This window comes from Salvelinus fontinalis, chromosome 22, assembly GCF_029448725.1.
Source record: "Salvelinus fontinalis isolate EN_2023a chromosome 22, ASM2944872v1, whole genome shotgun sequence".
Classification (NCBI taxonomy): Eukaryota; Metazoa; Chordata; class Actinopteri; order Salmoniformes; family Salmonidae; genus Salvelinus; species Salvelinus fontinalis.
Window position 1 is genome coordinate 15,049,509 of NC_074686.1, and position 27,758 is coordinate 15,077,266.

Here is a 27,758-nt window from a genome sequence, read left to right on the forward strand (position 1 = left end):
GGTTTGACACCCCTGGATTAGGGTTTAGGGTAGGGGTTGTCCCAAGGATCCCGGATTGCACTAGCCGTTTGGATATGACGGTGATCGCGGATGCAAGGCTAGCGGGTGGAAGCCTCATATGCTAAACGCATTGTAATTGGCTGCTTCGGAGTAGTCAGTGCTTTGCATAGCAATTCATTGATATAGTTTACCGCTGGTAGGGAGTGTTTGGCTGCCACACGAAGTGAGAGGGTTTGGAAAGTGGACGAAGGTTTGATGTAGGGTCTCAAAAGAGGAATACCGTGGTTGTGTTATTATTTTAAAAGAGGTATAGACCAAAGATAAAATACTAGACAGCCAAAATGCTTTGCCATGTTACCCGTCCGGATTCGGTGGTTATGGAAGTGGAAGTTGATTCGAAGGCGAATGGTGAAGACTGTCTCAATAAGGTGGATACTGATTTTAATTCTTCCTTTTGTTATTTTTCTGTTTTCGGGTTGTTGTTTATACGTTATTTGTAGGTTATAGATACATTTGTCGAATTACAGTGAAAATTGTCCTGCAAGTGCACATTTATTTGTGGATTAAATCGCAACACTTTGTCAGCATGAACGTGTTTTTTATTGCCGAGATGAGAAATCCACATTTTGATGTTCAAAGTTCCTGTTTATTGTTAGATTTTCTGTCGCCAGCGTCAGTTCTCTCTAAACAGCATTGTCTGTCACTGGATATGTATGCTACATTGCCACACACAGCGATACAAATGTGCTTCCTCAATCGTGCAACAATGTTGCTTTGTTTGGAAACAAGTTGGCTACATTTTCCGTAACAAAGAAAGAATATACAATTTTGATTTATGGCACAATTCAACTCATGATGATTGAGTTGGTGATTTTCGAAATGAGTATGAAGGTGCCATCTGAGGGAGTTGCTTCCTGGTAGTCTAGTCGCGAATAAAGTATATGGCTTTGTCAAACAAAGGTTACTTCAGTTCATGTTGGTCCCTGTGCATGCTTAGCAATGTTGTGTAGCTTCAATGGGTGTTCTCACGAAAATAGTCTACTGTTGACTTAATCAACCTTGAATATCCAATAGTAGTCTACCATATTGCAATAATCTGTTTTTAGATTTAAATATAAATACTAAAGTCGTTACATCAATTATCATGTGCACAAAACGTTATGGTGCCAATGATGTAGGCCTAGCCATCAATCCGTAAACATGTGGATTTGTCAGAGGGCCTAATCGTTGTCTTCTAATGAGTTCTAAATCAATTCTAAGCTCCTATCTCATATGCACAGCGCGCTGACATGTCCTTTGAGTCGGTATAGTTATCTCACCCTCCGTCCCCTCTGGATTTCGGCTACACTTGATGTTACATAACTCCGTTCCTTTTCTGCTGCTGGGGAGAGGCGCGTAGGATGCGCTCGTGATGAAGTTTATTAACCGCGGGAAAAATATCCACATTTATTTCCCACTTAACTGCTCCCACCGGCTTTACCGCCTTGGTATTGATGTATGGCAAATGCAAAAATGATAATAAAGAAACATGCTAAACTGTCTCATATTTTCTTGAAGATGCTACGTAAACTTCTCGGCCTACACAAACTGCGGTTAGGCAACTTTGGCGTTTATTTTTGGTTTTACTTTGGTTTTTACGTGTTTGTTTTTTTTGTTTCTCCATAACTGATATCTTCCTCTTTTATTCCAAAGGTGTGTAGGAAGTTGGGAATCATAGAGGTGGACTACTTTGGCCTGCAGTTTTCGGGCAGTAAGGGAGAGAACCTGTGGCTCAACCTGAGGAACAGAATCTGTCAGCAGATGGACAATCTGACTCCCTGCCGACTCAGGCTTAGAGTCAAGTTCTTTGTGGAACCACATCTCATACTCCAGGAACAGACTAGGTATGGATGTTATGTATATCGCACACAGACAAAATTCAACACCACATCATGAGCATACATGCATATTTAACCATCTCATTACAATAGTCATTCTCTTCCATCCCTGCATCATCTTGTTAAAATGAAAAAAGGAGAGAAAGAACCTAGGGCAGTTACTTACTAAATATTCATATTACAACATAATCTCTAACTCAACCATTCAGATTCCAGTAATGTACTATAGGAGGAGGAGGAGCAGGGGGAAAGAGAAACAACCAGATCCGTCATAGCCTGTGAAGTTAGTTGTGACTTCCTGATTCGACTGTACAGTGAAACGGCCTACAGTAACCCTGCAGCACACAGGGTTACTACAGGTCATTGTGGCGCCAAGCGGAGCCGGGCAGGAGGCAGTAAGGAAATATGATCTCTGTAGAGGTTCCAGACTCCTTTACTGCTGCCCCAGGGTCCCTCTGCCTGGCCCTGCCTGCGGAGAGCTACACAGCCCTCCTCCAGACATCCTATGCTGGCTCTCATTCAAACGAATGATGAAGTGTGCTCACTTTGGTTTCTTTTGTCTTTCGTATACTTTTTCTCATTCAGGAGAAGTGTCCTTATTAACACTTTTGTTGATGTTGTGCTTTTGCCTTGGTTTCTTTTGTCTTGGCTTTTTACAAAGTCTCAAAGGCACATCTCACAGTTGTGACTTTGTTTAGATGTTAAAAGTGCTTTTTACTACAAACTCTGAAAAAATAGTTGAAAGAACAAAAAGTTTTCAGACACCAATGTAAAAGGCTTTATTTAGTGTAGTTTTCTCATATAATATGCTCACTTAGCTCTGTGTTCCGTCAGCCTAATTTAAAAAATAATTCTTCCTCTCTTATACAAAGACTGTAATATTAATCAACCTGTGAAGATATTGCCCAGTCTTCTAAAAAACTTGTTGAAACGTATCCCTAGCGAAAGGCCTGACACACCGACTTCATGCTGATGGATAACAGGACCTTTGGAGTCTAGTTTAGTTCTCTCCTCCCAGCCTTTTAGAGGTCCCTCTAGTTAGAAGTCTCCATACAAAGTAAAACATCCTGACGCACTTGATCCTGACTGAATCTTAGGCTGCATTGCAAATGGGACCCTATTCCCTATAAGGGCCCTGTTCATAAGTAGTGCACTATATGTAAAAAGGTGTGATGCGTCCGCACTCAAAAATATGTTGTAAATCCTGTTTGTAAATGCACCAGCAGAGAATCAACTCAGAGCTTCTCTTTTGATGTTATTAATACGGTGCTCTGGTCTCATTGCGAACCCCAGTAAAGTTTTGCATGCAGCATTCACGTTAGTATCATCAGATATCTTTCCACAGCTGTAGGACAGATACTGTATCATTAAAAGTAGATTCTAACCCCAGTCAGTCTGCCAGGGAAGGCATCTGATAACATGCTGTTAGAGGAGAGGGAGTTGTGTGTGGGGCTGAGCCTCTGAGCTCCTCTCGCTCTCTCTCCAGGCAAGGTCGGCCAGTAACTGTTCATTAAACTGAGATCTATCCCTCTTGCCCCTCCTCCCAGCTGTCTCTGTCTGGACTATAAGTATACACTACCACTCCCTCCCCCTGGCTTGGAGGGCAAGTCCTTTTTCCTTTCATTGTCTGTCTTTGAGGATTTTTATTTGATTTATTTAACTAGGAAAGTCAGTTAATAAAGAACAAATTCTTATTTTCAATGACCGCCTAGGAACAGTGGGTTAACTGCCTTGTTCAGGGGCAGAACAACAGATTTTTACCTTGTCAGCTCAGGGATTCGATCTTGCATTCGGTTACAAGTCCAACACTCTAACCACTAGGCTACCTGCCGCCCCAATGGACTTTGTGTGTCTTTAAGACTGGACAGCATGCCTGTGCAGTTAAGGGGAAGAAAAGGGGAGTTGACCAGGGGAGCTAAGGGGTGAGGAAGCTAAAAAAGCAGTCTTTCTGGGGACAGTTTTAGGATGCGCTCACACATCGCACCGAATGTCGATCTGCCATTCGGCACGGTGTGTTTTTAGGGACCATCCGTCGGTAAGCGCATGGCTGCTGACGACTCTACATGTAGAATCGTTTTTCAAATTACGTCTGGTACTCTGTTCAGAGGTGCTAAGTACTCTCAGCCAGAAAACACTATTTGTGTCTGCTATTGGAAGACGTCAGGACCCATGGCAGTTCATCCACTGCTGACCTCTGGCAGATTAGGAGGGTCTTTAACAGATGGCGAGGAGAGAGGGTGTGTGTGGAGCCGGGGACAAGGGGAAAGGGGGAGATAAAGACGTGGGGGGGGGGGTGTATAGAGAGAGGGGATGGTAATGTGTGAGTCTTAATTAAAAGTAGCGAAGGTTTTGCGCACACACAGACGCACACAGTTGTGGTGGGTAGAGCTCGGCTCAACAATTTTATTTTTGGCCCGCACGCTGTCACTACCAGATGTAGAATAATTTAAAGTGGTTGAGGATGGGGCCCCATCTCTCTCTCTCTCTCTCTCTGGATGGTGTTCAAGACAATGAAGACCAGATTTTCAGATAGGAAAGAAGCGGCCATTTTGACTTCCTCTGCATCTTTCTCTAGAGAACAGGCCTGTGTGAACCAGTGTGGTGATCTCAACTCATGGAAACTCTCCACACTCATGATGTATATTTCTGTTAGCATGCTGTGTGCTCTCTACTCTCTCTGTTCTAGTGGTGGTATTTGTGACTCAGTGGTTACTGGAAGGTCATGTCTCTCTGTGGTGAAAACAGGTCTTTGTTCCCTCTGTGTGTGTGGCAGGGAGCGAGATGAGCAACATCTCCCTTAAAGCCTTCTGCTTGCTTTGGTTCAGCTGGCGTCTAGCCTACATTTTGGTGTGCATCAACAGCCGTAAAAACTCTTAACGTCACAATGTCGTCATATGCCTTAACCCTCTTTGTGCCTTCACATTTCCCCTCGTTGGGCTACTGCTGCTTCCCTCTGCCCGTCACACAGACCACAAACGGACAGGCATGCAGGCAGAAATAGATACACTCGTAAACACACATATTTCGTAAACACAGATACAAAATGCATAAGTTGGTACTCATAGTGTGGGCAGAACTTCTTAGTAAGTACATGTGGAATGCATGACTGTCTCAAATCAAATTTTACTTGTCACATGTGCCTTATACCATAGGTATAGACCTTACAGTGAAATGCTTACTTACAAGCCCTTAACCAACAATGCCGTTTTAAGAAAATACCCCCAGAAAAGTAAGAGAAATGAATAACAAATTATTGAAGAGCAGCAGTAAAATAACAATAGCGGGGCTATATACAGGGGGGTACCGGTACAGAGTCAATGTGCGGGGGCACCGGTGTTGAGGTAATTGAGGTAATATGTACATGTATGCAGAGTTATTAAAGTAACTATGCATAGATAATAACAGAGAGTAGCAGCAGCGTTCCAGAGGGAGGGGCAATGCAAATAGTCTGGATAGCCATTTGATTAGCTGTTCAGGAGTCTTATGGCTTGGGGGTAGAAGCTGTTTAGGAGCCTCTTGGACCTAGACTTGGCGCTCCGGTACCGCTTACTGTGCAGTAGCAGAGAGAACAGTCTCTGACTAGCGTCCCTCTATCTCTTATCTGCATGTATTTTAGTCTCCGTTTGAATCCATTGGCTTGGTCTGATAGCTTCAAGTGTTGCACTGTCAGTTGGTGCATGAGAGAGAGACCACCGAATAGTTTACTAGTGAGGGACAGCTCTTAGAAACTAAAATAAACCAATGGAACATGCTCAAACTAATATCCACCAATAAAACAGTGTGTTCTTGGCAAGTAACAGTGCTAGGTGGTGACCTGACCCAGGGGCCAGGGGATTTTCCAGCATTATAGGGCACACACACTCCTAAAACGTAATGTCCTGGTACAGGAAAACCTGTGGGTAGTAACAGGTGTGTGTACGAAATGTCCTTAGTGGGTGTAGACAGACAAGCTTGGCCCTCAGTGCCAGTACACACACACACGCCTCTCTCTCTCGCCATCTTTCAGCCCGGTTACATAACATATGGTGGACTCGGCACACATACAATTAAAATAAGAAAACTGCTTACATAAGCTTGGCGTTTTACAGAATCTTCACTAAATCCTGCTCCTATCCCATTATCCTTGAATAGTTAAACATTTTTTATACCAGAGACGTCCGCTCTATGCCAGACATGGGGATTATTAACTGTGAGGTTGAGTGTTGGAGACATCAGCTAGTGTGCGTTTACTGTTTTACAGTTGACTATTGAGGCATCCCATGTTTTCTGTGTTATAATAAATAGACAAGGAGTAAAACCCTAAGGTGCAACTAGCCACTCCCAGGAAACGGTGATCCATTGTAGGGTTTAACCTGTGTGTGTGTGGAGGGGTCTAAAGAGATTCAGCAACACACACACACATCACATTTTAAAGCTTTCTATAAATACACACACACGGCTCTCATCTGTAGCACTGGCTCAATTTGGTCCGATTTCTGCAGTTCCTCTTGTCCTCCCAACATCAAACAAAACCCCCCATCCTAATCCTGTAGCTTTGAGATCCCAGAATCTCTCAGCTCCACTCTGCCCCGGTAGCTTTTGAAACACCCTGCCTGGTCTTTGACCATGGCTTGAGGCAGCCTTGTGTGTGTACACACACTGACCAGATATGGGCAGTTTAATATCTACTTCTGCATTTGGTGGGTATTTCCAGAGAAGTAGTAGACTTCCTATTTGTTTTAGAAGCTGTTTGCTCAAACCAAAACCATGTTACTTTTTTATGAAACTTTCTGACATTTCTATTGGTTCAGAAATTGAGTTGGCCCCATAGAAATATAATTATTAGAATGTCAGTTCTGTTCTAATAGTTCTAATTCTATGGTTGAAACTTGTCCCCCTCAATGAATGGTGTACTATCTGCATCATTACCCCTCACTAGCCTGGAGGTAGTGTGTGTTCCATGCTTGTCTAAATGGACATGTTTTCCCCTTGTTGTGCAGTGTTTTAGCATTCTGATCAGGTCAACAGTTGGTCGGAGGTTAGCTATCCAGAAGGCACAGCCATTAACAGACCTCATCTGCCATGAATAAGAAAATGAATGTTTTTAGTGCCTTTTCCATAGAAATAGAATCTCTTGAAGGGACTTGGAGCCCCTAACCCTAGCAATTTGACTGGTCAATTCAGCTAATGCTGGGTTCAGAATGGAAGGAAATTCTTAAAGGGGCAGTGCCTTTAATATGATTTCCTTTTTTCTGTTATGAAATAAATGACGATAATGAAAATAGTGAAAATGACGATAATGGAGTTCTATTTAAAAAAAAAAAGACGCACAAAGTGATTTATTAGACAAAGTGATTTAAAAAATGACATGCGTTAAGACTGCATGGGAGCTTTAATAGGTCTTCAGTTTTTGATTTGGACTTTTTTGTTTTTGAATGGCAGCAGCATGCATTCTTATGGTTGAGTCAAGGTCTTGTTGATTTGATTTGTTACTGTATCTGTCTGCTGTCCACGTTAATCTAATGTGAATTTCGTTATCATAGAGGAGATGGAGGAGGAATTGCAAAAAAGTTTGATAGTGTTCGTGAATTTTTATTTGCGTGCAAATGCAGGTCGTCAGATGTTTTTCTGCTTTGCAACCCAACTCCAACAGTTTTGATGTCCTCCCTCTAAACCTGAGGAGAGCAGTTTGTATTATCCAGATCTGCCAACTCCAGATGTCTCTGCCAAAAGTGTCTGTCTTTACATGTCTGCTGAAGCAGAACGTTCTAGATATTTTCACCACCAGGCAAATGTTTTTCACTGACGTTAAGACCAATCGTGTTGTCACAGCATTGCAACCAGTAGGATTAGTTGGGGAGACAAGATGGTTGTCACAGTCCCTGTCCTCCACCCAGACTTGTTTAACTTTCCTTTTAAGTTCTCTGAACTCAAGTAGCCTTCCCTCATATCTGGTTTGAACCCATAATATTAGTCTCTGGCCAGGAAGGATGGCTGTGGCAGTCTCTGGGCTTGTGTGTATGTGTGACTCCTGCCCAAAGCACCCTGGCTCAGCCTGGGTTATGTTTAATTACCCTTTTACAATCCGTTAATCTGGAACACTCTCTCCCCTTAACCAGAGGTCGATTTAGCTTACAAACAACTTCTTTGTTCACCTCAAAATGGTAGTTGTTGGATTCATGAGTTCACTCGGCCCAGAACTAAATGTTTCTCTTGTTTATTTAGTGTTTTGTTTCCCCACTTTTTAAAAACATTTCTATTGCTCTCGTTCCGTTGGTTAAACTATTTGATTAACATCCTTGTTGTGATGTTTCCATTGAGAGACTGTAAAACTGGTCCCTGGACTGGGGTTACTAGAGTTCGTTGACTGGGAGTTACTTCTAGCACACAGCTCTGGGCTGTGTTATTTGTTACTTCTACAAACCACATTGTTTAGAGCCTGGCCCTGTGAGCTCTGAAACTGACACTTTTCATTGGCTGACACGGTGCAGTAACTAGGCAGAGGTTTATCATTTCATTTCACAGGAACTTTTTGTTCTTCTGGAGACAGAGCTCTGTGACTAATGTCTTCTCTCTTACTACTGAGAGAAGTCAAGTCGAAACAATTATTTTATAGGCCAGGATGGTAAGAAGAACAAAGAAAGTTTCACCAAATTGCCCTATAATTTGTGATCGGCTTCTTTTGAGAATGTTTACTCTGAAATAAGTTTATTAAAAATAGTTAGCCATGTGAACAAGCAGCAGCTTACAGTGGCACTCCAGTCCCCTGTTCGCCTCATTTAACACTTGATTTTTTTTTTTTTTTTTTTTAAATGCACATCTCAGTAGGTGGTCCAGGTATGTCATGACATGGCACAAGTGGGTGGGTGGGGGGGGGGGGGGGCATTCCTCTTTCGTTCTCTATTTTTCCTTGAGCAAGGGGGTGGGCGGGGGGGGTGGCTGATGACAACCCAAATTCCCATCCGACACACTCCTTGAATGCCGTACTCAGAGTTTGCACTTGGGATATTGCTTTTCAACAGTTAAAGTTTTTTTTTTAATCGCTGGAGGAAAAAGTAAAGACAGGATTTCAGGAAAAGAGATTTTAATACACAAAATCCTTTAAGTTAACTTTGACAATCTAAAACTCCACAGGGCTGCTCTCTCTAAAACAGTAGAAATGTCACTAATAAACCCAGAACTCAGTCAGTAATCCCTCTTCTCCTCCTGCATCTTCCATCTGTCACAGAAAGGGAGTAATGACCCATATTCCTCCCGGCTACGGCCGTGCCAGGCTACGGTGCACTTTAATTGAATTATTCCAGCTATGTAATGAAGTGTTTAACATTCCAGCAGGAGAACAGATTATTTTGTTGGAGCACTCACTGTCATCTATTGCCCGGTGTGTGCGTGTGTGAACAGTAAATCCACCATGCGGTTCCTTGGTCTGAGAGCAGCTGTTCCGTGCCCCCGTTTTCTTTCCTTTCATCAAGATGACTGTAGTGAATGTCTTAAGAGGTTTTATTCTTCCCAGTTGTATTTAAACTGGGCTGGTGGGGGGGTCAATGATTTTCTTCTCCTCTATTAGATTCCCTACAGGCTTAATGAGAGACCCCTGCTGTTTTGTCTGTCTGTTGCCTTCTCCCTGGACAGACAGTGGGCAGTGTGCGGAGATGTGTCTGGGTAGGGACCAGTGTGTGTGTGTGGGCAGGGAAGGGACTGGTATGGTGTTGGCAGTCTGGGCACCTCTGGACTGTAATGCTTCTCTGTCCTGATGCAGCCTGGCATTTCTGCCCTCCAGCCGCTGTAGGAGTTAAAGTTAGAGCCGTGAGCCTGTCTGCACCGGTCACCGTCCTGCACAGTGGCTAGTCAGACCAGTTTACAACCCCTTCACATCACCCTCCACAGTCCACATCAAAGCACTGGGGGAGAGGGGGAGACACTCACCCTGCTGCCCTGGATGTCTACCTCCATAACGGGGTGCTGCTTCCAGAGCCTCCCTCCTTCTCCCTGCTCTTTGTCTCCCAGTGGGGTGTGCTATAGGGCCTGACAGGGGCAGACTCCCCTGATAGAGGAGCTCCCACATAGCCAGGAGCCAGGCTCAGGACACACCTACTAACCCCCCCTCTCCCCTGGCTGGGCAGTCTGGAATCAGCAGACCCACAGACAGTTGTGAGGTCAAGCAGGGATGGATGAGAAATCATGTGTGCTTCAATGACCTGGAAGAGCCAAGAAAAAGCATGTGGGGAGTTTACCCCCATATTTCTTATGCCTGTATTCTCCTCCTAAAGGAAGTGGACAAGTGCACACTAAGGGCAGAAGGGTAGAGAATTGGTATGCAATGTTACACTCTGTACAGACTTTGGACAGGCTAGACTGTTGAGGGGTCAAGCAGGGATCCATGTGAAGAGAAATCCATGTGTGCATCAATGACCAGGAAGAGCCAGGAAGAAATAAAGAGTAGGAAGGAAATCATTACAGTACTCTGTGCACACTAGACTTGTCTGGTTCCTGTACAGTATATCACCCCATGTAGGCCATGACCTTGTAAACACCCACCTAGTATTGCACTTCTTACCACGAGGAATGTTCCAGATACTGTATACACCCAAACATGATAACCTAGCCCATGTTCTAAGCATAGATTAAACCACTCCAGAGTGCAGCATTAGATGGGGGTGTGGGGGGTGATAAAGGAGAGGTCCTCCCACTGAGTGGTGAGGGAGAGCAGCCAGGCCAGGAGGGCCTGTGGCCTATAGTAACCCCCAGGTAGTCACAGCCCTTTGTTTCCAACTGGCCAGGTAGCAGCCTACTGGCCACTGTGCTGCTGCTGCTGGACCTAACACAATAGAGGAAACGGACAGCTGTGTGTACTGTTCCAGCTAGGGCTGGAGCTGCTGGGAAAGGGGGCCAGGGCTGGGACTGTCTGGAATAGATCTACTTGGGCCGGTTTGTTTAACACCATCTCAAACTGTTGTTTATTATGCCCCTAGAGCTACTATTGTTTAGATCTCCTTTATTGTATGGTAATATTCCTCTCAATTCTTGTCCTGAAGTGATTCTTCTTCTTTTGTGTATCTGTTCCCTGCTGAAGCCAAGGGGTTTAAAGGAGGCAAGAAGACTGAGTGCCAACCAAGCTGTGTTCCCATGCCCCCTCTCCTGCCCATAAGGCACTGGGGGCAGGATGAGACCAGTCAACAGAACATCTCTTTTTTTAAAGGCACACTGTCACACATTCTTACTCGGTGGGAGTGCTATTTTCCATTGCTTTGTGTTATGGATGTTGCGTAGTTCTGTGTTATTAATTTGTACAGATTGCCTCTGGTGGTGGTATGCCTGGTTATGTTATGTTTTACAGTACTGTAAAACTTCAATTAAATGCAGAGACTCATAGCTGTCCGTCACGTTTAATAGCCGGGCAACGGCACACATTTCAGCAAATAAACACCTGTTTCAAATATACGCCGGGTCTAAATGAATTGTTTACGAGGTTTGGTTTCGATATGTTATATTACATAATTTAGTAATGAGATGAAAAAATGATGGCAATCAGTTTTTATCAGGGGTGAAACTTTCACCGGGGCGCATTCTTTCACTGGGGCGCTACCCCCACATTCTGAAATGTAATTCCCCCCCCCCCCCACCACAGTTTTATAATTGGAATGTGATACAAAACAAGGCAATGGTGTGCTTTAGGACCATGCGGCTACCTCTGAGCATTAGGGTAGGCTGTTTATGTCCCTCAAAATGCTCCCCCCACCACTTCTAAAACCAAAGTTGTGCCCCTGGTTGTTATCACCAGTAAGAAACTGCTAGCCATTGGCTGCTTATAGCTGATAACTGCTAGTTAACTGGCAAGCACAAAAAGTCAACAACTTCGGGAATACAGACCACCAGAAATGGGGAAATTGCTATTCTGTCAAGCGAAAGTTGATATGCCTCCATTTCGAAGAAAAAAAACTAAGATACAAATAAATGTTACAGTGTGTAAATGATAACGCATTGGTGCAGGAAATTAAGAAATTGATTGAAATGCTGGAAGTGAATGCTGGGATTAAATTAACTACGCAAGTGAACAAAAACTGTGTGCATCAAGGAAATGGACACCTGGCTCAAATAGAAGCCTGTCTCTAAGTGCCTGTCTCTAATAAGCAAATAAAGGCCCGGGCTATTTTTTTATTTAACTTTTACGGTATGTGTGAGAAAAACAAGAAGGGAGTCTGGTCTGGTTCACTCCAGTTGAATTCATCCCGTCTGAGGGGGGAGAGGGAGGGAGGGTTACGTGACCGGCTTGTGCTAGTTTTCAGTTTAGTTCTGAGACTAGGCCACTCTAGTTCACCCTCCTTTTGGTGGGAGAGAATGAGTCCTCTGTCACTGCCTCTGTCATATTACTAGTTATTGTTTAACCCAGGGTTTCCAAAACTCAGGGAAACCCTGGTTTTACCAACCATAAATACAGTCCAGGAGAATAGGCTTTTCCTGTTGAAAGTGTTATCATGTTACATAGGTCAGATGGACCTTGACCTTGAACGTCTAATAATTCACGACATCTCTGAAACTAATAAACAAGAAACAAAGCTTTCGGGGGAAAACAATGAAAGCCTCCTTGACTCTGGTTGTTTTGCATTTGGCTCGCTGCAGCCTAGTGTTCTGCACACAGATCTACAAAGTCTTCCTTGTTGTTTTATCACATTTTCCCCCATAGCCCCCCCCCCCCCCCCCCCTCCACACTTTGAATTTGCCATAATAACAAGTGTTTACCGACAACCGGGAAGGGCCCTTACCTTGCCAAAAGAACAAGATTACAGCGTTGTGTTGCCATTACATTGACTTAGCCCGGACTTTGTGGGCTTGTGTTTGGTATTTAACGGGGGGAAAAACATGAGCCAGGCAGAAGGATGGAGGGAAGGATTGAGGGATGCCTAGGCTAAATGGTGCTATCGTACCCAGACTCCACAGTGTTACATCACAACAGCAGTAGCAACCTGGCTGCTTATCGCGCCGCAGCACACCACTGGGGTTAGTGAATAGGCAGGCAATGCAGAAGGTGTACAAGGCTAGCTGCTGCTCCTCTATGATAATGGCTATAGAGCTCTGTGTGTACACTGCACTCTGCCACCATGATGAGAGCTATGGAGCAATTAGAACACACGGACTGTGTCACTGGGTTAAAAGTCAAACCACGTCACACACTGACTGGGAACCGCTTTCACTAATTAGCTACTCGGTGTGTGTCTGTAACCCAACCTCTAACCACCTGCTCCATTCTGTGTCCCTCTCTGATCTACCAACCATCACCTGTTTGGTTCCAGGCCCTGTGTACCCCCTCGCCTCCCCAATCCAGTCCATGTCTAACGTCTCCTGCCCCTCTCTATTCCCTCCACCAGGCATGTGTTCTTCATGCATGTCAAGGAGGACCTCCACAGCGGCCACCTGAGGATGTGTTCAGAGCAGGCTGAGGTGCTGAGTGCCCTACTGGCCCAGGCCGAGTTCAGAGACTACAACCAGAACACTGCCAAATACTGCTACTCTGAGCTGTGTGGGAGCGAACCCTGCCCGGCAACAGTCGACAGGTAAGGGCAGGGGACACCTGGGGATATGTTAGACAATGAGTGTAGACTGGACACACCGATGCACGCACACGCACACACACACACCCCTGTTGTGTGTTTAAAAAAGGATTTGAGCTTGAGCCTTAATGCTAATTGGTTGGAGTTTGCAGGACATGAATACACTGTTGGAATTTTGAAAGCAAAGCTGCCCTTGACAAGGTTGCTGGCTGGCAGGGTTGGGTAAGTTACTTTCTAAATGTAATCCATTAGTTACCTGTCCCAAATTGTAGTCAGTAATGTAACTTTTGGATTACCCAAACTCAGTAACGTAATCTGATTACATTTAGTTACTTTTAGATTACTTTCCTCTTAAATGGTATTAGAAGAAGTCAAAAATGTATGTTACCAATTGCAAGATAAATCATTGTAAAAGTTTACATAGCGGGCCATAAATGGATGTTACATTTTACTTAATGGGTTGGTTATGTAGGCGTCTTCTAACCCATCGCTTTCTACTACATAAAGTAATATGATTAAATTATATCTTTAGATTAAAACTGATGCTGTGCTCATGGAATGGCATGCTTTGAGCACTACTGAAAAGTGCTATTTACATGTAAAAACGAATGCCATATGCTGCATTTGCTATAGGCCTGTTTACCATTTTTGTTGGTGAAAATGTATCTTGATAATATGCAGCTGTTTTAAAGGGCAAATTCACAGATGAAACAATAACAAAACGGTTGCCCGCCTCTGTTTTGGTAAAAAGCTGAGGAATGGGCCTGGAGAAATGTAACCACTGTCAGATTAATAAACAGAACTATGGAATCAAGGACTGACCATCCATGACATCAACATTATAGTTTTAACCATGTTATGAGGCAATGCAGTGTTTATTTACATTTACAATGTTTACAAACATTGGAGAAAAATAAGCTTGTTTTGGGTTCTCATGGAGTGTGACAGTTGAATTAAGCTCATGAGGCATTTATAAGTTATATTCTTCAACAATTGATGGATATATGTATGTATGTGTATGTATGTACAGTTGAAGTCGGAAGTTTACATACAGTAACGTTGGAGTCATTAAAACTCGTTTTTCAACCACTCCACAAATTTCTTGTTAACAAACTATAGTTTTGGCAATTCTGTTAGGACATCTACTTTGTGCATGACACAAGTAATTTTCCCAAAAATTATTTAGAGACAGATTATTTCACTTATAATTCACTGTATCACAATTCTAGTGGGTCAGAAGCTTACATACAATAAATTGACTGTGCCTTTAAAAAGCTTGGAAAATTCCAGAAAATGATGTCATGGCTTTAGAAGCTTTTGATTGGCCAATTGACATCATTTGAGTCAATTGGAAGTGTATCTGTGGATGTATTTCAAGGCCTACCTTCAAACCCAGTGCCTCTTTGCTTGACATCATTGGAAAATCAAAAGAAATCAGCCAAGATTGTACTTTTTGGAGAAATGTCCTCTCGTCTGATGAAACAAAAATATAACTGTTTGGCCATAATGACCATCGTTATGTTTGTAGGAAAAAGGGGGAGGCTTGCAAGCCGAAGAACACCATCCCAACCGTGAAGCACGGGGGTGGCAGCATCATGTTGTGGGAGTGCTTTGCTGCAGGAGGGACTGGTGCACTTCACAAAATAGATGGTATCATGAGGTAGAAAAATTATGTGGATATATTGAAGCAACATCTCAAGACATCAGTCAGGAAGTTAAAGCTTGGTCACAAATGGGTCTTCCAAATGGACAATGACCCCAAGCGTACTTCCAAAGTTGTGGAAAAATGGCTTAAGGACAACAAAGTCAAGGTATTGGAGTGGCCATCACAAAGCCCTGGCCTCAATCCTATAGAAAATGTGTGGGCAGAACTGAAAAAGCGTGTGCGAACAAGGAGCCTACAAAACTGACTCAGTTACACCAGCTCTGTTAGGAGGAATGGGCCAAAATTCACCCAATTTATTGTGGGAAGCTTGTGGAAGGCTACCCTAAACGTTTGACCCAAGTTAAACAATTTAAAGGCAATGCTACCAAATACTAATTGAGTGTATGTTAACTTCTGACCCACTGGGAATGTGATGAAAGAAATGAAAGCTGAAATAAATAAGTCTCTCTACTATTATTCTGACATTTCACATTCTTAAAATAAAGTGGTGATCCTAACTGACCTAAAACAGGGATTTTTTACTAGGATTAAATGTTAGGAATTGTGGAAAACTGAGTTTAAATGTAGTTGGCTAAGGTGTATGTAAACTTCCGACTTCAACTGTAGCTTGTACTGTAGCTACAAAAGCCCATTCCTGCTCTTTTCCCGCGACCCATCAAACACATTTGGTGTGTCGACATAGTGGTCTCTGACACATGTTTTTAAGGAACAAACTTAAACATGCGCCTTTTTTAATGCTGATTTGAATGTCATTGAGTAAACATGTGTCAAATATTTTTTCCGCAAACATCCTTTCTGAATTTAAAAGTAATCCTCAAAGTAAATCATCTAGTTTTTCAAAAGTATCTGTATTCTGTATTCTGACTACAATATTTTAGCTGGTAACGGATTAAAGTTACCGTTATTTTTGTAATCCTTTACATGTAATCCGTTACGCCCCAATCCTGCCGGCTGGCTTAGTGAACAGATATGGTAGACGTACTGTTATGGTAGGCTTGATATGATATGGAAGTATCAAAATCCAGCTGAACCAAGTGCCAGATGTGGTGTTAATGATTCATCCAACATCGGTCACACATCTAGTCAGGCGCTTCAAAGAGAAATTCCCAATGTTTAAAATTAATCCCAAAACAGATTTATACCTTTAATCATTTATGACCATAATTGACATGAAATTAACTTATGTTGCGTTGGCCAGACTTGTGTACCCAAGCTGTGTACCTATTCCCAAGAATCTATGGTTGGTGCTCAATTCAGTGTAAAAGACTATAACTTACTACACCCTAACCCCTGATTTGCTCCAAGCCGTAACCTTGCCTTCTGCTTTTTGGATATGAACCGGTCAGTCGTATGCAGCTGACATAAACATTTGTACCATGAGAACCGGGTATGAGTTACACTGGCAATGCAGACAGCAGCACAGTTTGGAAATCCAACACTCAGACATAATTTACAAACAAAGCATTGTGTTTAGTGAGTCTGCCAGATCAGAGGCAGTAGGGATGACCAGGGATGTTCTCTTGATAAGTGTATGAATTGGACCCTTTACCTGTCAGAATGTAACATGCACTTTTGGGTGTCAGGGAAAATGTATGGAGTAAAATGTACATTAATTTCTTTAGAAATAAAGTAAAGTATAAATAGTAAAGTACAGAAAAAAATGACTTAAGTACTTTACACAACTGGATAACACCACAACTCAGAGGGGTTGAGTTAAAAGTGTAAGTAAAATTTTGTTTGGGCCCTGTGTGCGATTGACCAATAAAGTGATCTTTAATTTGTATCTTAAACAACACGTGCTCACAAGGTTCCCTCTACAGAAAGAAAGCACCCACTCCCGTCCCCTCCCACGTTGTCTCCATGCACCCACTTGTTTTTCACCAGCAGAGGGAGGTTTGCAATTGGAACAACAAAGTTTGACCCACATGATATCACCCAGCATGACATGAGCAACAGACGGAGGAAACTTGGGTTGTGTCTGAAATGGCTCCCTATAGTTAGCTAGTGTCCAAAATGGCACACTATTTCCCCCATAGGCTCTGGTCAACAGTTGTGCACTGGATGGGGGGAAAAGGGTGCCATTTTGGACGCAAACTGGATAACACATGGTCACAATGTTCCCTCTACAGAGACACACCCCTCCCGTGTTCCTACCATGCAGCCACTTGTTTTTCTTAGTCATGAACATAACCTGTTCAGGCATTGAACTGAACACCTAAAGGACAATTAGAGCTACAGTAGCAGGTTTGAGTTTTAGCCGGTTAAATGTCTTACATATTCTGGAAAAACTCTAAATCAAAACTTGAAATAGGAATAATATTTAATCTGACTTGACACATTCCTTTAAACAGCCATAAAAAACAGGACTATAACTAGGTGTTAAACATCAACTTATCCTTTCTGTGAAACTAAACCTAAAAGCGCAGTCAACGCTCACATTTCACAGTTTCGTTTTCGACCACCAACCCATAAAGCCCATAATAGACAGTCTCTCTCTCGCAGAACCATGCCAGGGAGTAGCACAGCAGCTCGTTGACTGGTTAAATCAACAGTTTGAGAAGCAGCAGTTTGGGTGCAGGCCAATCTAAACTAGGGACTGTTTGTACTAGGTCAGAGGATGGATCTATCACTGTGTTTACACACTCTAGGGGACACACACTAGGATCCCACCTGAGATCATAATTGGAGGGTAAATGCAGATGTCAATGTACTGGGTTAATCAGGCTCACATGGACATGATGCTCTCTTGTTAGTGTGTTTTCAAAATTATAATAGCCAATTTGGTGATTTTATTCAGCTCTATTTTTAGTAATTGGCGAAAGCATATTTCTATTGCACTATGGGTAATTTTATGGAAGTTCTCACTCCGCCTAATCAAGCTTATGTCTTGAGATGATAACACAGTACAGATATTGGTTGTGTCATGTCATCATTTTAGCATAGCTGTAAATGTTAAGATTGGAAACAGCTTTCCAATGCCTGAGGAAAACATGTCATGCATATCATTCTACCATATTGAAGCAGGAAAATTACTGCAGGAAAATATAGTCACTGTTGTGACAGTTTCAGAACAGCAAAGCTGTCTAAAGGAAAAGTATTGACGTTTTCCATTGACAGGACAGACAGTGCATCAGTAGCTGTATGAGTAATATTCATATGAACTGAGGAAGTAAAGGCTTAGTCCATGAGTAATGTTAACTCAATAATGACTCACTTCATACTCTAATTCACACTGCACATATAGTGAGGAGAGAACTACTAGCAGCGCAAGCAGAGGCTCACATTACATTATAGTAACTGATTCCCTTATTATTTGATCAGATTAGGGGGATGATAGGTTTATATTAGAAAATCTGCTCTCTGGGTGACAGACTCACTGCTCAGGCAGCACCCAGCAGTCTGTCACGTTGTTCAGCTGTGTGAAGATGTGATTTCTGTACTGTTTTCTCACAGCCGTCACAGGAAATAAATACAGAATATTAACTATTTGAAGCATGGTGGCTCTGTGTAAGTCTTTGAAGCAATGAGGCTCTGGATGTGAACCAGTAGTGACACTGCTGTCTCTCTCTATCCATCACTTCACAGTATCATCTCTAAGCACAAGGCATTGGAGGGTCAGAGCCTGGGGTCGGTGGAGTACCAGGCCCTGCAGCTAGTGTCCAGTTTGGAGCACTACGGGGTGGAGTGGCACTGGGCCAGGGACGCAGAGGCACAGAGGCTGGCCATAGGGGTTGGCCCGGAGGGCATCACTGTCTGTAAAGAGGACTTCAGCCTGGTCAACAGGTAAATGAAGGGTCTTCAGGCTACTTAACCAAGTGCTCCATCTCTTGTGCAGTCAGCTCAAACATAATATAGACTAAAGTCATATCAGAGCACTTTGTATATGGGGTGCACAATATACAATCTACTGTACATAGTTCAGAGTATCTCCTACAAATACTGTGCTTACTGAAATGTCCATATATATGAAGTGTAATGTCCACGTGATTTATCCCACAATCTTTACCTTCGAGGAAATGTCTTATTGTTCTGAGATTGTCATCATGGAACTGAAATCCTGTAATATTACACAATATTGCAAAACAGGATTTAGTTTAAAGAATAGTTTCCACCTTCAACTTTTCTTTATCCATTCTAGGATCAGCTATCCCATAATCCAAATAGCCACCCAGTCAGGGAAGAGTGTTTACCTGACGGTGATCAAGGATACCAGCGATAGTGTGGTTCTGCTATTCAAGCTAATCAGCAACCGGGCTGCCAGCGGACTGTACCGGGCCATCACAGAGACACATGCCTTCTACAGGTGAGGGGACAGGAGAGGATCCACTTGTGGGGAGCCAAAACACAGTCATGCAGTCCAATTATACAGTGCACTCCACATATAGTCATCATAATCGTGCAGTTAGATTTGATCACCAAGTGATCCAAGGCATTATTGATCAAATGTTCCATGATGAAACCTTTTAGGGACTGGCTTCTCCGCTAACTATTTAGTAGGGTTGAAAGGAGTGCTTCTGAGTATAGTATAGAGCCACAAACACTGACAACCACCCATGGGCTGCACTGTAACACTAATGTATTGACAACACGTTTATTTACACTACCAACTGGAGCATCCTCTCTAAATGGTATTTCTGTCACTTATTCAGCTGACTTTACGGCCCTCAGAATACACGAATGCTCCTAGAGCACTGTAGCGTTCTACTGCCGAGGGGGGCAGCTAACCAGTCAAGCATTTCACTTCCCCATTTAGAAGTCCTGATAGGTCAGGTTCTCTCAAATCACTTTCACTCAACATTTTTTTCTGTTTAACCGGGAGTGCTGCTCGCTGAGTATGCATCCTGAATTACAGTTGTACACATTCACTGAGACTATGCTATGGTCCTTAAGGAGGAAGTTTGTTGAAGCCACTATATACCAATTCCTTTTACATGTTCTTGGTCTGAAGTGATTGGTAAAGCCATAAACGGTAATGGTGTTGATATTAATGAAAAGGTGCTTTATTCTTCCTGGAAAAATGAAGGTCAGCCATTTAAATTGGCCTACTGCAGAGCAATGAGATTGTTCACAGCTGGGTTATAATAGTCACAAAGATGACCTCTCTAGTGTGTGTGTGGGGGGGTTCAGAACTTTTCACCATGTCTTCCCCAGGTTGTGCAGATGGGCTTGTTCTGTACTTGAGCTTAGTGTAGTAACTGTTTCTGGATCAGATTTAGAGGATTTCTAGTCCTTTACTGCTATTAAACATGATCAATCCCATGAAAAGGTTGAGTCAAAGGGGAGAATTGAGAAATCAATTGATAAAAAAAATTGTCCAACATTCAATTGACCGATGAAGAAAAGTTAGATTGACTTCTTGGTTAATAACGTCTCGCTTTCTCCTCCAGGTGTGACACAGTGACCAACGCAGTGATGATGCAGTACAGCCGTGACTTCAAGGGCCACCTGGCGTCTCTCTTCCTCAACGAGAACATAAACCTGGGCAAGAAGTACGTCTTCGACATCCGACGCACCTCCAAGGAGGTCTACGACTACGCACGCCGGGCACTCTACAACGCCGGCATCGTGGACCTGGTGGCACGTGCGGCGAGGACGGGCGGTGAGAGGACGCCATTGGGGCACAGTCCCCTTCGTGGCCAGGGGGAGGGGATGGGGGAGGATTGTGGCAGCTGCCAGCAGAGCAGGGCACTGCTGGAGAGACTAGAGAAGCTCAGAGAGGCTCTGCTGTGTATGCTGTGCTGTGAGGAGGAGATAGACGCAGCCTTCTGCCCCTGTGGACACATGGTGTGCTGCCAGACCTGCGCCAACCAACTACCGGTGAGGAGACTGAGACGAAAGTGAATGCTTGTAAATGATTGAATGTTGTGCATGTTGGTTTTGGTCAAATTGAGAAACAACTACTAGTCAATGAACACTAACCTATGCACAGATTTTTTTGATGGTTTTTGGTCAAGTCGACATTTGGATGCCACCACTACCATCTACCCCCAGAATACGAAAGCTGTCTCGTTAGGTTTAATGTCTTTCTTTTCTGGTAGTCCTTGGCACAACACAACAAGCACACTCTAGGGTTCTAGCTGTGTAATACCATGAGTGGCAGAGCACAGATTCAAGGAGAATACTTATTTTCTCCTGAGTCACTCTCCCTCTGAGCAGTAACCTCTCTTTCTCTCATATCCATTTTATGATTTTTTAAAACCGATCCAGTATTTTGCTCATGTATGGGTTCAGCTCACCTGATTGGCCCTCCCACTAATCTCCTAAATTTTGCTTGAACTGACGTCGCAGATGGTGAATTAGCGGCTGTGTATTAAAGCTGCCGGCAGCAGGCCAGCAAATGTCTATTCCACTAAATCCACAGGGAAATGTGTCGTTTTGTGTGGCTGGACCTAAACACAGTGAGAGGAGAGAACTGACACGCAGGGAGAACATTCCAGGGAGAGAGAAATCATTCCAACATGGCCTCCCCCTTAGCCTTTTCTGAACAGTGTATCGTGGATAATTCCATCTAGTGGTCCCGGGTTGGTTAACAGGCTTTTACACGGCTATAATACAATTGACTGGTTAAATTAAATTGCCGTGTTATTCCACTACTCTTCACTGTCACTGACAGACTGGTTAGTATAATTAGGCTGTTCTGGATGTCTTAAATATGATTCTGAGTGTCACGCCCTAACTGTAGAGAGCTTTTTATGTCTCTATTTTGGTTTGGTCAGGGTGTGATTTGGGTGGGCATTCTATGTTCATTTTCTATGTTTTGTATTTCTTTGTTGTTTGTCCGGGTGTGGTTCTCAATCAGAGGCATCGTTGTCTCTGATTGAGAACCATACTTAGGTAGCTTTTTCCCACATGGTTTTTGTGGGTAGTTGTTTTCTGTTTTTGTGTCTTCACCAGACAGAACTGTTTCGTGTTGTTACATTTTGTTATTTAGTCTCAGTGCTCAGTTTATTAAATAAATAATCATGAACACTTCCCACGCTGCGCTTTGGTCCACACCTTCTTCATACGACGACCGTTACAGAACTACCCACCACCAAGGGACCAAGCAGCGTGGAAGAGAGGACTGGACATGGGAGAACATCCTGGACTGCAAGGGATCCTACACATGGGAGGAGATCCTGGCTGGAAGGGATCGCCTCCCATGGGAACAGGTGGAGGCAGCCAGGAGAGCGAAGGCAGCAGGAGAAGGGAACCAGCGGTATGAGGGAACACGGCTGGCAAGGAAGCCCGAGAGGCAGCCACCAAAAATGTTTTTTGGGGGCACACGGGGAGTGTGGCAGAGTTAGGTTGGAGACCTGAGCCAACTCCCCGTGCTTACTGTGGCGAGCATGGGGTTATGGGGTGATGCGCACTGTGTCTTGGCCGAGCATTCACAGGCCGGTGTGCTTGGTGCCAGCGTCCCGCATTTGCCAGGTGGAAGTGGGCATCCAGCCAGAACGGGTGGTGCCAGCTCTGCGCTCGAGACCGCCAGTGCGCCTCCACGGCCCAGTGTATCCGGTGCCTCCGCCAAGGAAGAGAACCCCTGTATGTCTCCCCAGCCCGGTGAGTCCTGTGCCTGCCTCCAGCCCGGAGCCTCCAACGAGAGTGCCCAGTCCGGCCCCCGCAACGAGGGTGCCCGCTCTAGAGGTGCCACCTAAGTGGGCCAAGCCAGAGGTGGAGCTGGGTCTACGTCCCGCACCAGAGCCGCCATCGCGGTGAAATGCCCACCCAGACCCTCCCCTATAGGTTCAGGTGCACCTTTGGGGGGGGGGGGGGTTACTGTCACACCCTGACCGTAGAGAGCTTTTTATGTCTCTATTTTGGTTTGGTCAGAGTGTGATTTGGGTGGGCATTCTATGTTCATTTTCCATGTTTTGTATTTCTTTGTTGTTTGGCCGGGTGTGGTTCTCAATCAGAGGCAGCTGTCTATCGTTGTCTCTGATTGAGAACCATACTTAGGTAGCTTTTTCCCACATGGTTTTTGTGGGTAGTTGTTTTCCGTTTTTGTGTCTTCACCAGACATAACTGTTTCGTGTTGTTACATTTTGTTATTTTGTCTCACTGTTCATGATTATTTATTTAAAAAAACGGAACACTTCCCACGCTGCGCTTTGGTCCACACCTTCTTCATACAACAACCATTACTCTGAGACTCTGGCTGCCTGGTTCATTCTGCAGCCCAAGGCGCCTCATAATATTGGTGTAAATGGAATGGGATCAAATACATGGTTTCATGTGGTTGACTCCATTCCAGCCATTACTATGAGCCGTCCTCCCCTCAACAGCCTCCACTGGTAAATAGGGTGGTGTGTGAACCCTTTTGAAGCGGTGTGTGAACCCTTTTGAAGCGGCGTGTGAACCCTTTTGAAGCGGTGTGTGAACCCTTTTGAAGCGGCGTGTGAACCCTTTTGAAGCGGCGTGTGAACCCTTTTGAAGCGGCGTGTGAACCCTTTTGAAGCGGTGTGTGAACCCTTTTGAAGCGGTGTGTGAACCCTTTTGAAGCGGTGTGTGAACCCTTTTGAAGCGGTGTGTGAACCCTTTTGAAGCGGTGTGTGAACCCTTTTGAAGCGGTGTGTGGATCTGCATGTGCAGTACTTGTAGCACACAGTGGCCCAAAGACCGTAGTAGCAGAGCCACTGCTTTAACAAACCACTGACAGCCATGTCTTTACGTTCTTTGATGCGCTCTTTGATATATTTGACCTGTTCCATATCTGTAACTTAACAAGTGACAGCTAGTCTTATGTTGACATTCAATTATCTCTCCCCAGTTGTGTCCGGTGTGTCGATCTGAGGTGGAACACGTGCAGCATGTCTACCTGCCCACCTGCACCAGTCTCCTAAACCTCAGCAACACCTCCCACGACGACGACAGCAGCCCCGTCCACAGAGCTATAGGTGGGCTAGCATATACATGCCACACCAAGGACCACTCCAATACCAACACCAACAACCACCACGACTCCAACAAGATCTACCAGACTGAGACATAAACCACTTCCAGACTGCGTCCCAAATAGCACCCTGGCACCCTACATAGTGCTGTCCACAGTAATGCACTAATTAGGGAATATGATGCCATTCCAGACACAGTCCAGTCCCAACACCACAGTTTCTTTGTTTGTTTATCACCTTACCATTCTGACAGTGGTATTTTTCCACTGTCGATATTTATTTTTTTAAACCATTTAAACCAATGATGGATTTGGGATTTTGAATTTCCACCCCTCCATTTTAATTTTAGGGTTATTGCCTATTATATTTTCTTAATTGAACTGCAGCTGTTGATTTTGATCAGCAGTAGCGGTGTGATCTGATTTATTTCATTTGGATTGTGCTTTTGTTTGTTTTTTGCTCCATATCCGTGTACAGAATGTGAATTATCTATTGGGCTCATAACCTGCAACGCTTGTACAATATGAGGGAATTCTGTGTTTTAGGAGAATAGTAGGCAACGTACATAATCGTTCAGTTGTTTTATAAGTATATTTGCATTTTAAGCTTTTAGAATTTCATTTTATGGTTCTAATGGAGTGAAATGCATTTTTTTTGTTCTGTTTCCATGCCAATGAAAAGTTATTTGGGGGTAGGAATCTGGCCCTGGTACAGCACTGCATTCTGATTTTAGAGAAGCAATGTCCCAAAAGGCACCCTATTCCCTATGTACAGTAGTGCACCACTTTTGACCAGTAGTGCACGTTGCAGGGAAAGTTGCAATTTGGGATGCAGCCAAGGGGAAGTCTTGACGATAAGCCCGGTATCAATGTGTATATGAGTGCCAGGGTTCTGGAACCAAACCAGAACTCTGACAGGGAAAGATAAATGGTTGAATCTCCTAGTCCATTCCCAATGGGTCATATAAAGTAACTCCACTCTACCAGATTCATACAGAACTCTATGAGCTCCAGACATTCAGCATTCTCCCATAACAGAACCTTCACAAATGGAGGCCCCAAAATAAGATGCTCTCTGTATTCTTTTACTCAATAAGTGATCTGTGATTATTTATTAGTAAGGCTGTTTTTTTAACCTGATCCCAGATCGGCTTGTGTTGTATAATTAACCCAGATTGTAGGAGTTAGCTATACAGCACAAACAGTTCTGGGACCAGGCTACAGTTTTTCAGCCTCTACTGTGTAGTGGTGTGTGTGTGCTTCCTCAACTTCTGTTCTATGTGGCCAACTAGGGAGTTCCTTATTATTTTATTATTAAAGGGTACTTACTAGTCGATCTGTCAGTGCAATACGAGCTGCTTTTTTAGTTTTTTTTTGTTTGTTGGGGGGGGGTGGACGAATGAATACACTGTCACTTTATCAAGGAAATTTCGCCAGTGTTTTATCCATAGGGTTTTGCCTTAATGTAGCAACACTGGCTTGTGTCTCAAGTGGCACCCTATTCCCTATGCAGTGCACTACTTTTGACCAGAGCCCATAGCACTCTGGTCGAAATTAGTGCACTGTTTAGGAATAGGGTGCCATTTGAGACAACGACATTGTGTTTTGATATGCATTCTTTCTTTGCACAGACTTTCTTTGTTTTAAAGATGAGGAATATGTTGTCTTTATTGCTGACACCATTTGGCACATAGTCACTGCAGGGGATTGATTATTTGATCACTTTGTTCAAGTAGGATTTGTTTCTGTTTTCTGAAGCAAAAACTATGCTCTGCAAATGTAGAAAGAACTGTCTTTTATATTGTATTTCTTTGAACTAGTAAAGTATTAATAAAGTATTTTTTTTTTAAACAAGCATTTTAGTTTTTTAAATTGTATTTTTGGGGGAGAAATGTGTTCATTGATTTGATTGGCTTTGACTGTTCAAGTTACCACCTTTCACCTCACTCACCTGTTCTCATTCTCAATGGGGACAGTCACAACTGAAAGGTCAGATAAAGATATGGGGGTAGATGACTGAGCGTCTCGTTACTAAAGATTGATGGAGGCTCATAGGTTTAAAAGTTAATGCCTGATCTGGTATGCCACCTTATTTAATGAATGCTTTTTTTGCCTGTCATTTTAAGTAGCAAATCCATTATGGTTTCTGTGTACTGATCTTGTATCAGAATGCATGTGTTCAAATTGCACTAACGGTACAGTGCAATTAGTATTGATTTATTTTAGTATAAGTTTGCTTCACTGTGATAATAGTTTGAAGATCGAGGGGAGGTGACACCATAGACCATTGCAGAGTATTGATCCCTATCTGTGTACACACCACACAGTCAGACAAAATCAATGCTGTTAGATTCCAAGGGCACTGGTGACTGCTGGAACAGAGGGAGGGTTCAGGAAGACTGAGGTGATTGCTGCTCATCGACAGAGAACCCCTAAACCTTTCTTTACCAAAAGCCTTTAACGTGCTGCCTTGCTGTCACACAGAAAACGGTGCCTTTATTTCGCCACCTGAATGTCTAGTGCGTCGACTGCTTTAAAGGCACAATCTGCAATATTTACAGCTGTTCAATGGTCCTTTTCAATTAATGATTTATAAATGCCCATTTTGATTCTTGAAGAATATGACTTCAAACCAAGTGGTGGGGCTGAAAAAACATTTGGCTACCAAACGAATTGCAGATTATGGCTTTAACCCTGATCTTCCTCAGTACAAGCAACATAGTGTTAGTCTACAGTGGCTTGCGAAAGTATTCACCCCCCCCCCCCCCCTTGGCATTTTTCCTATTTTGTTACCTTACAACCTGGAATTAAAATGGATTTTTTAGGGGTTTGTATCATTTGATATACCCAACAAGCCTGCCACTTTGAAGATGCAAAATATTTTTAATTGTGAAACAAACAAGACAAAACAGAACTTGAGCGTGCATAACTATTCATCCACCCCAAAGTCAATACTTTGTAGAGCCACCTTTTGCAATTACAGCTGCAAGTCTCTTGGGGTATGTCTCTATAAGCTTGGCACATCTAGCCACTGGGATTTTTGCCCATTCTTCAAGGCAAAACTGCTCCAGCTCCTTCAAGTTGGATGGGTTCCGTTGGTGTACAGAAAACGTTGTCATACCACAGATTCTCAATTGGCTTGAGGTCTGGGCTTTGACTAGGCAATTCCAATACATTTAAATGTTTCCCCTTAAACCAGTCAAGTTTTTCTTTAGCAGTATGCTTAGTGTCATTGTCCTGCTGGAAGGTGAACCTCTGTCCCAGTCTCAAATCTCTGGAAGACTGAAATAGGTTTCCCTCAAGAATTTCCCTGTATTTAGCACCATCCATCATTCCTTTAATTCTGACCAGTTTCCCAGTCCCTTCCGATGGAAAAACATCCCCACTGTGGGGATGGTGTTCTTGGGGTGATGAGATGTGTTGGGTTTGCACCAGACATAGCGTTTTCTTTGATGGCCAAACAGCTCAATTTTAATCTAATCTCCCACATGCCTTTTGGCGAACACCAAACGTGTTTGCTTATTTTCTTCTTTAATCAATGGCTTTTTTTTCTGGCCACTCTTCTGTAAAGCCCAGCTCTGTGCCGTGTACGACTTAAAGTGGTACTATGGACAGATACTCCAATCTCCGCTGTGGAGCTTTGCAGCTCCTTCAGGGTTATCTTTGGTCTCTTTGTTGTCTCTGATTAATGCCCTCATTGCCTGATCTGTGAGTTTTGGTGGGCAGCCCTCTGGGCAGGTGTGTTGTGGTGCCATATTTTTTCAATTTTTTAATAATGGATGTAATGGTAATGCTCCGTGGGATGTTCAGTTTCG

At 43.5% G+C, this 27,758-nt stretch overlaps 1 protein-coding gene across 1 annotated transcript; it reads left to right on the top strand.

Moving 5' to 3' along the window:
* LOC129819930 (E3 ubiquitin-protein ligase MYLIP-A-like) lies at positions 1 to 25,798 on the top strand. Its single transcript, XM_055876636.1, has 7 exons — positions 1 to 428; positions 1,693 to 1,883; positions 13,223 to 13,408; positions 18,657 to 18,854; positions 19,210 to 19,374; positions 20,459 to 20,888; positions 23,821 to 25,798. The coding sequence occupies exons 1-7, from the start codon at positions 342 to 344 to the stop codon at positions 24,040 to 24,042; spliced, it is 1,479 nt and encodes a 492-aa protein (XP_055732611.1). The 5' UTR covers positions 1 to 341; the 3' UTR covers positions 24,043 to 25,798.
* The last annotated feature ends 1,960 nt before the right edge of the window (positions 25,799 to 27,758 follow it).

Coding starts and splice junctions, on each gene's coding strand:
- LOC129819930 (XM_055876636.1), top strand. CDS start 342: ATGCTTTGCCATGTTACCCGTCCGGATTCGGTGGTTATGGAAGTGGAA. Junction 13,409..18,656: donor TGCCCGGCAACAGTCGACAG/GTAAGGGCAGGG, acceptor ATCACTTCACAG/TATCATCTCTAAGCACAAGG. Junction 19,375..20,458: donor GAGACACATGCCTTCTACAG/GTGAGGGGACAG, acceptor TTTCTCCTCCAG/GTGTGACACAGTGACCAACG.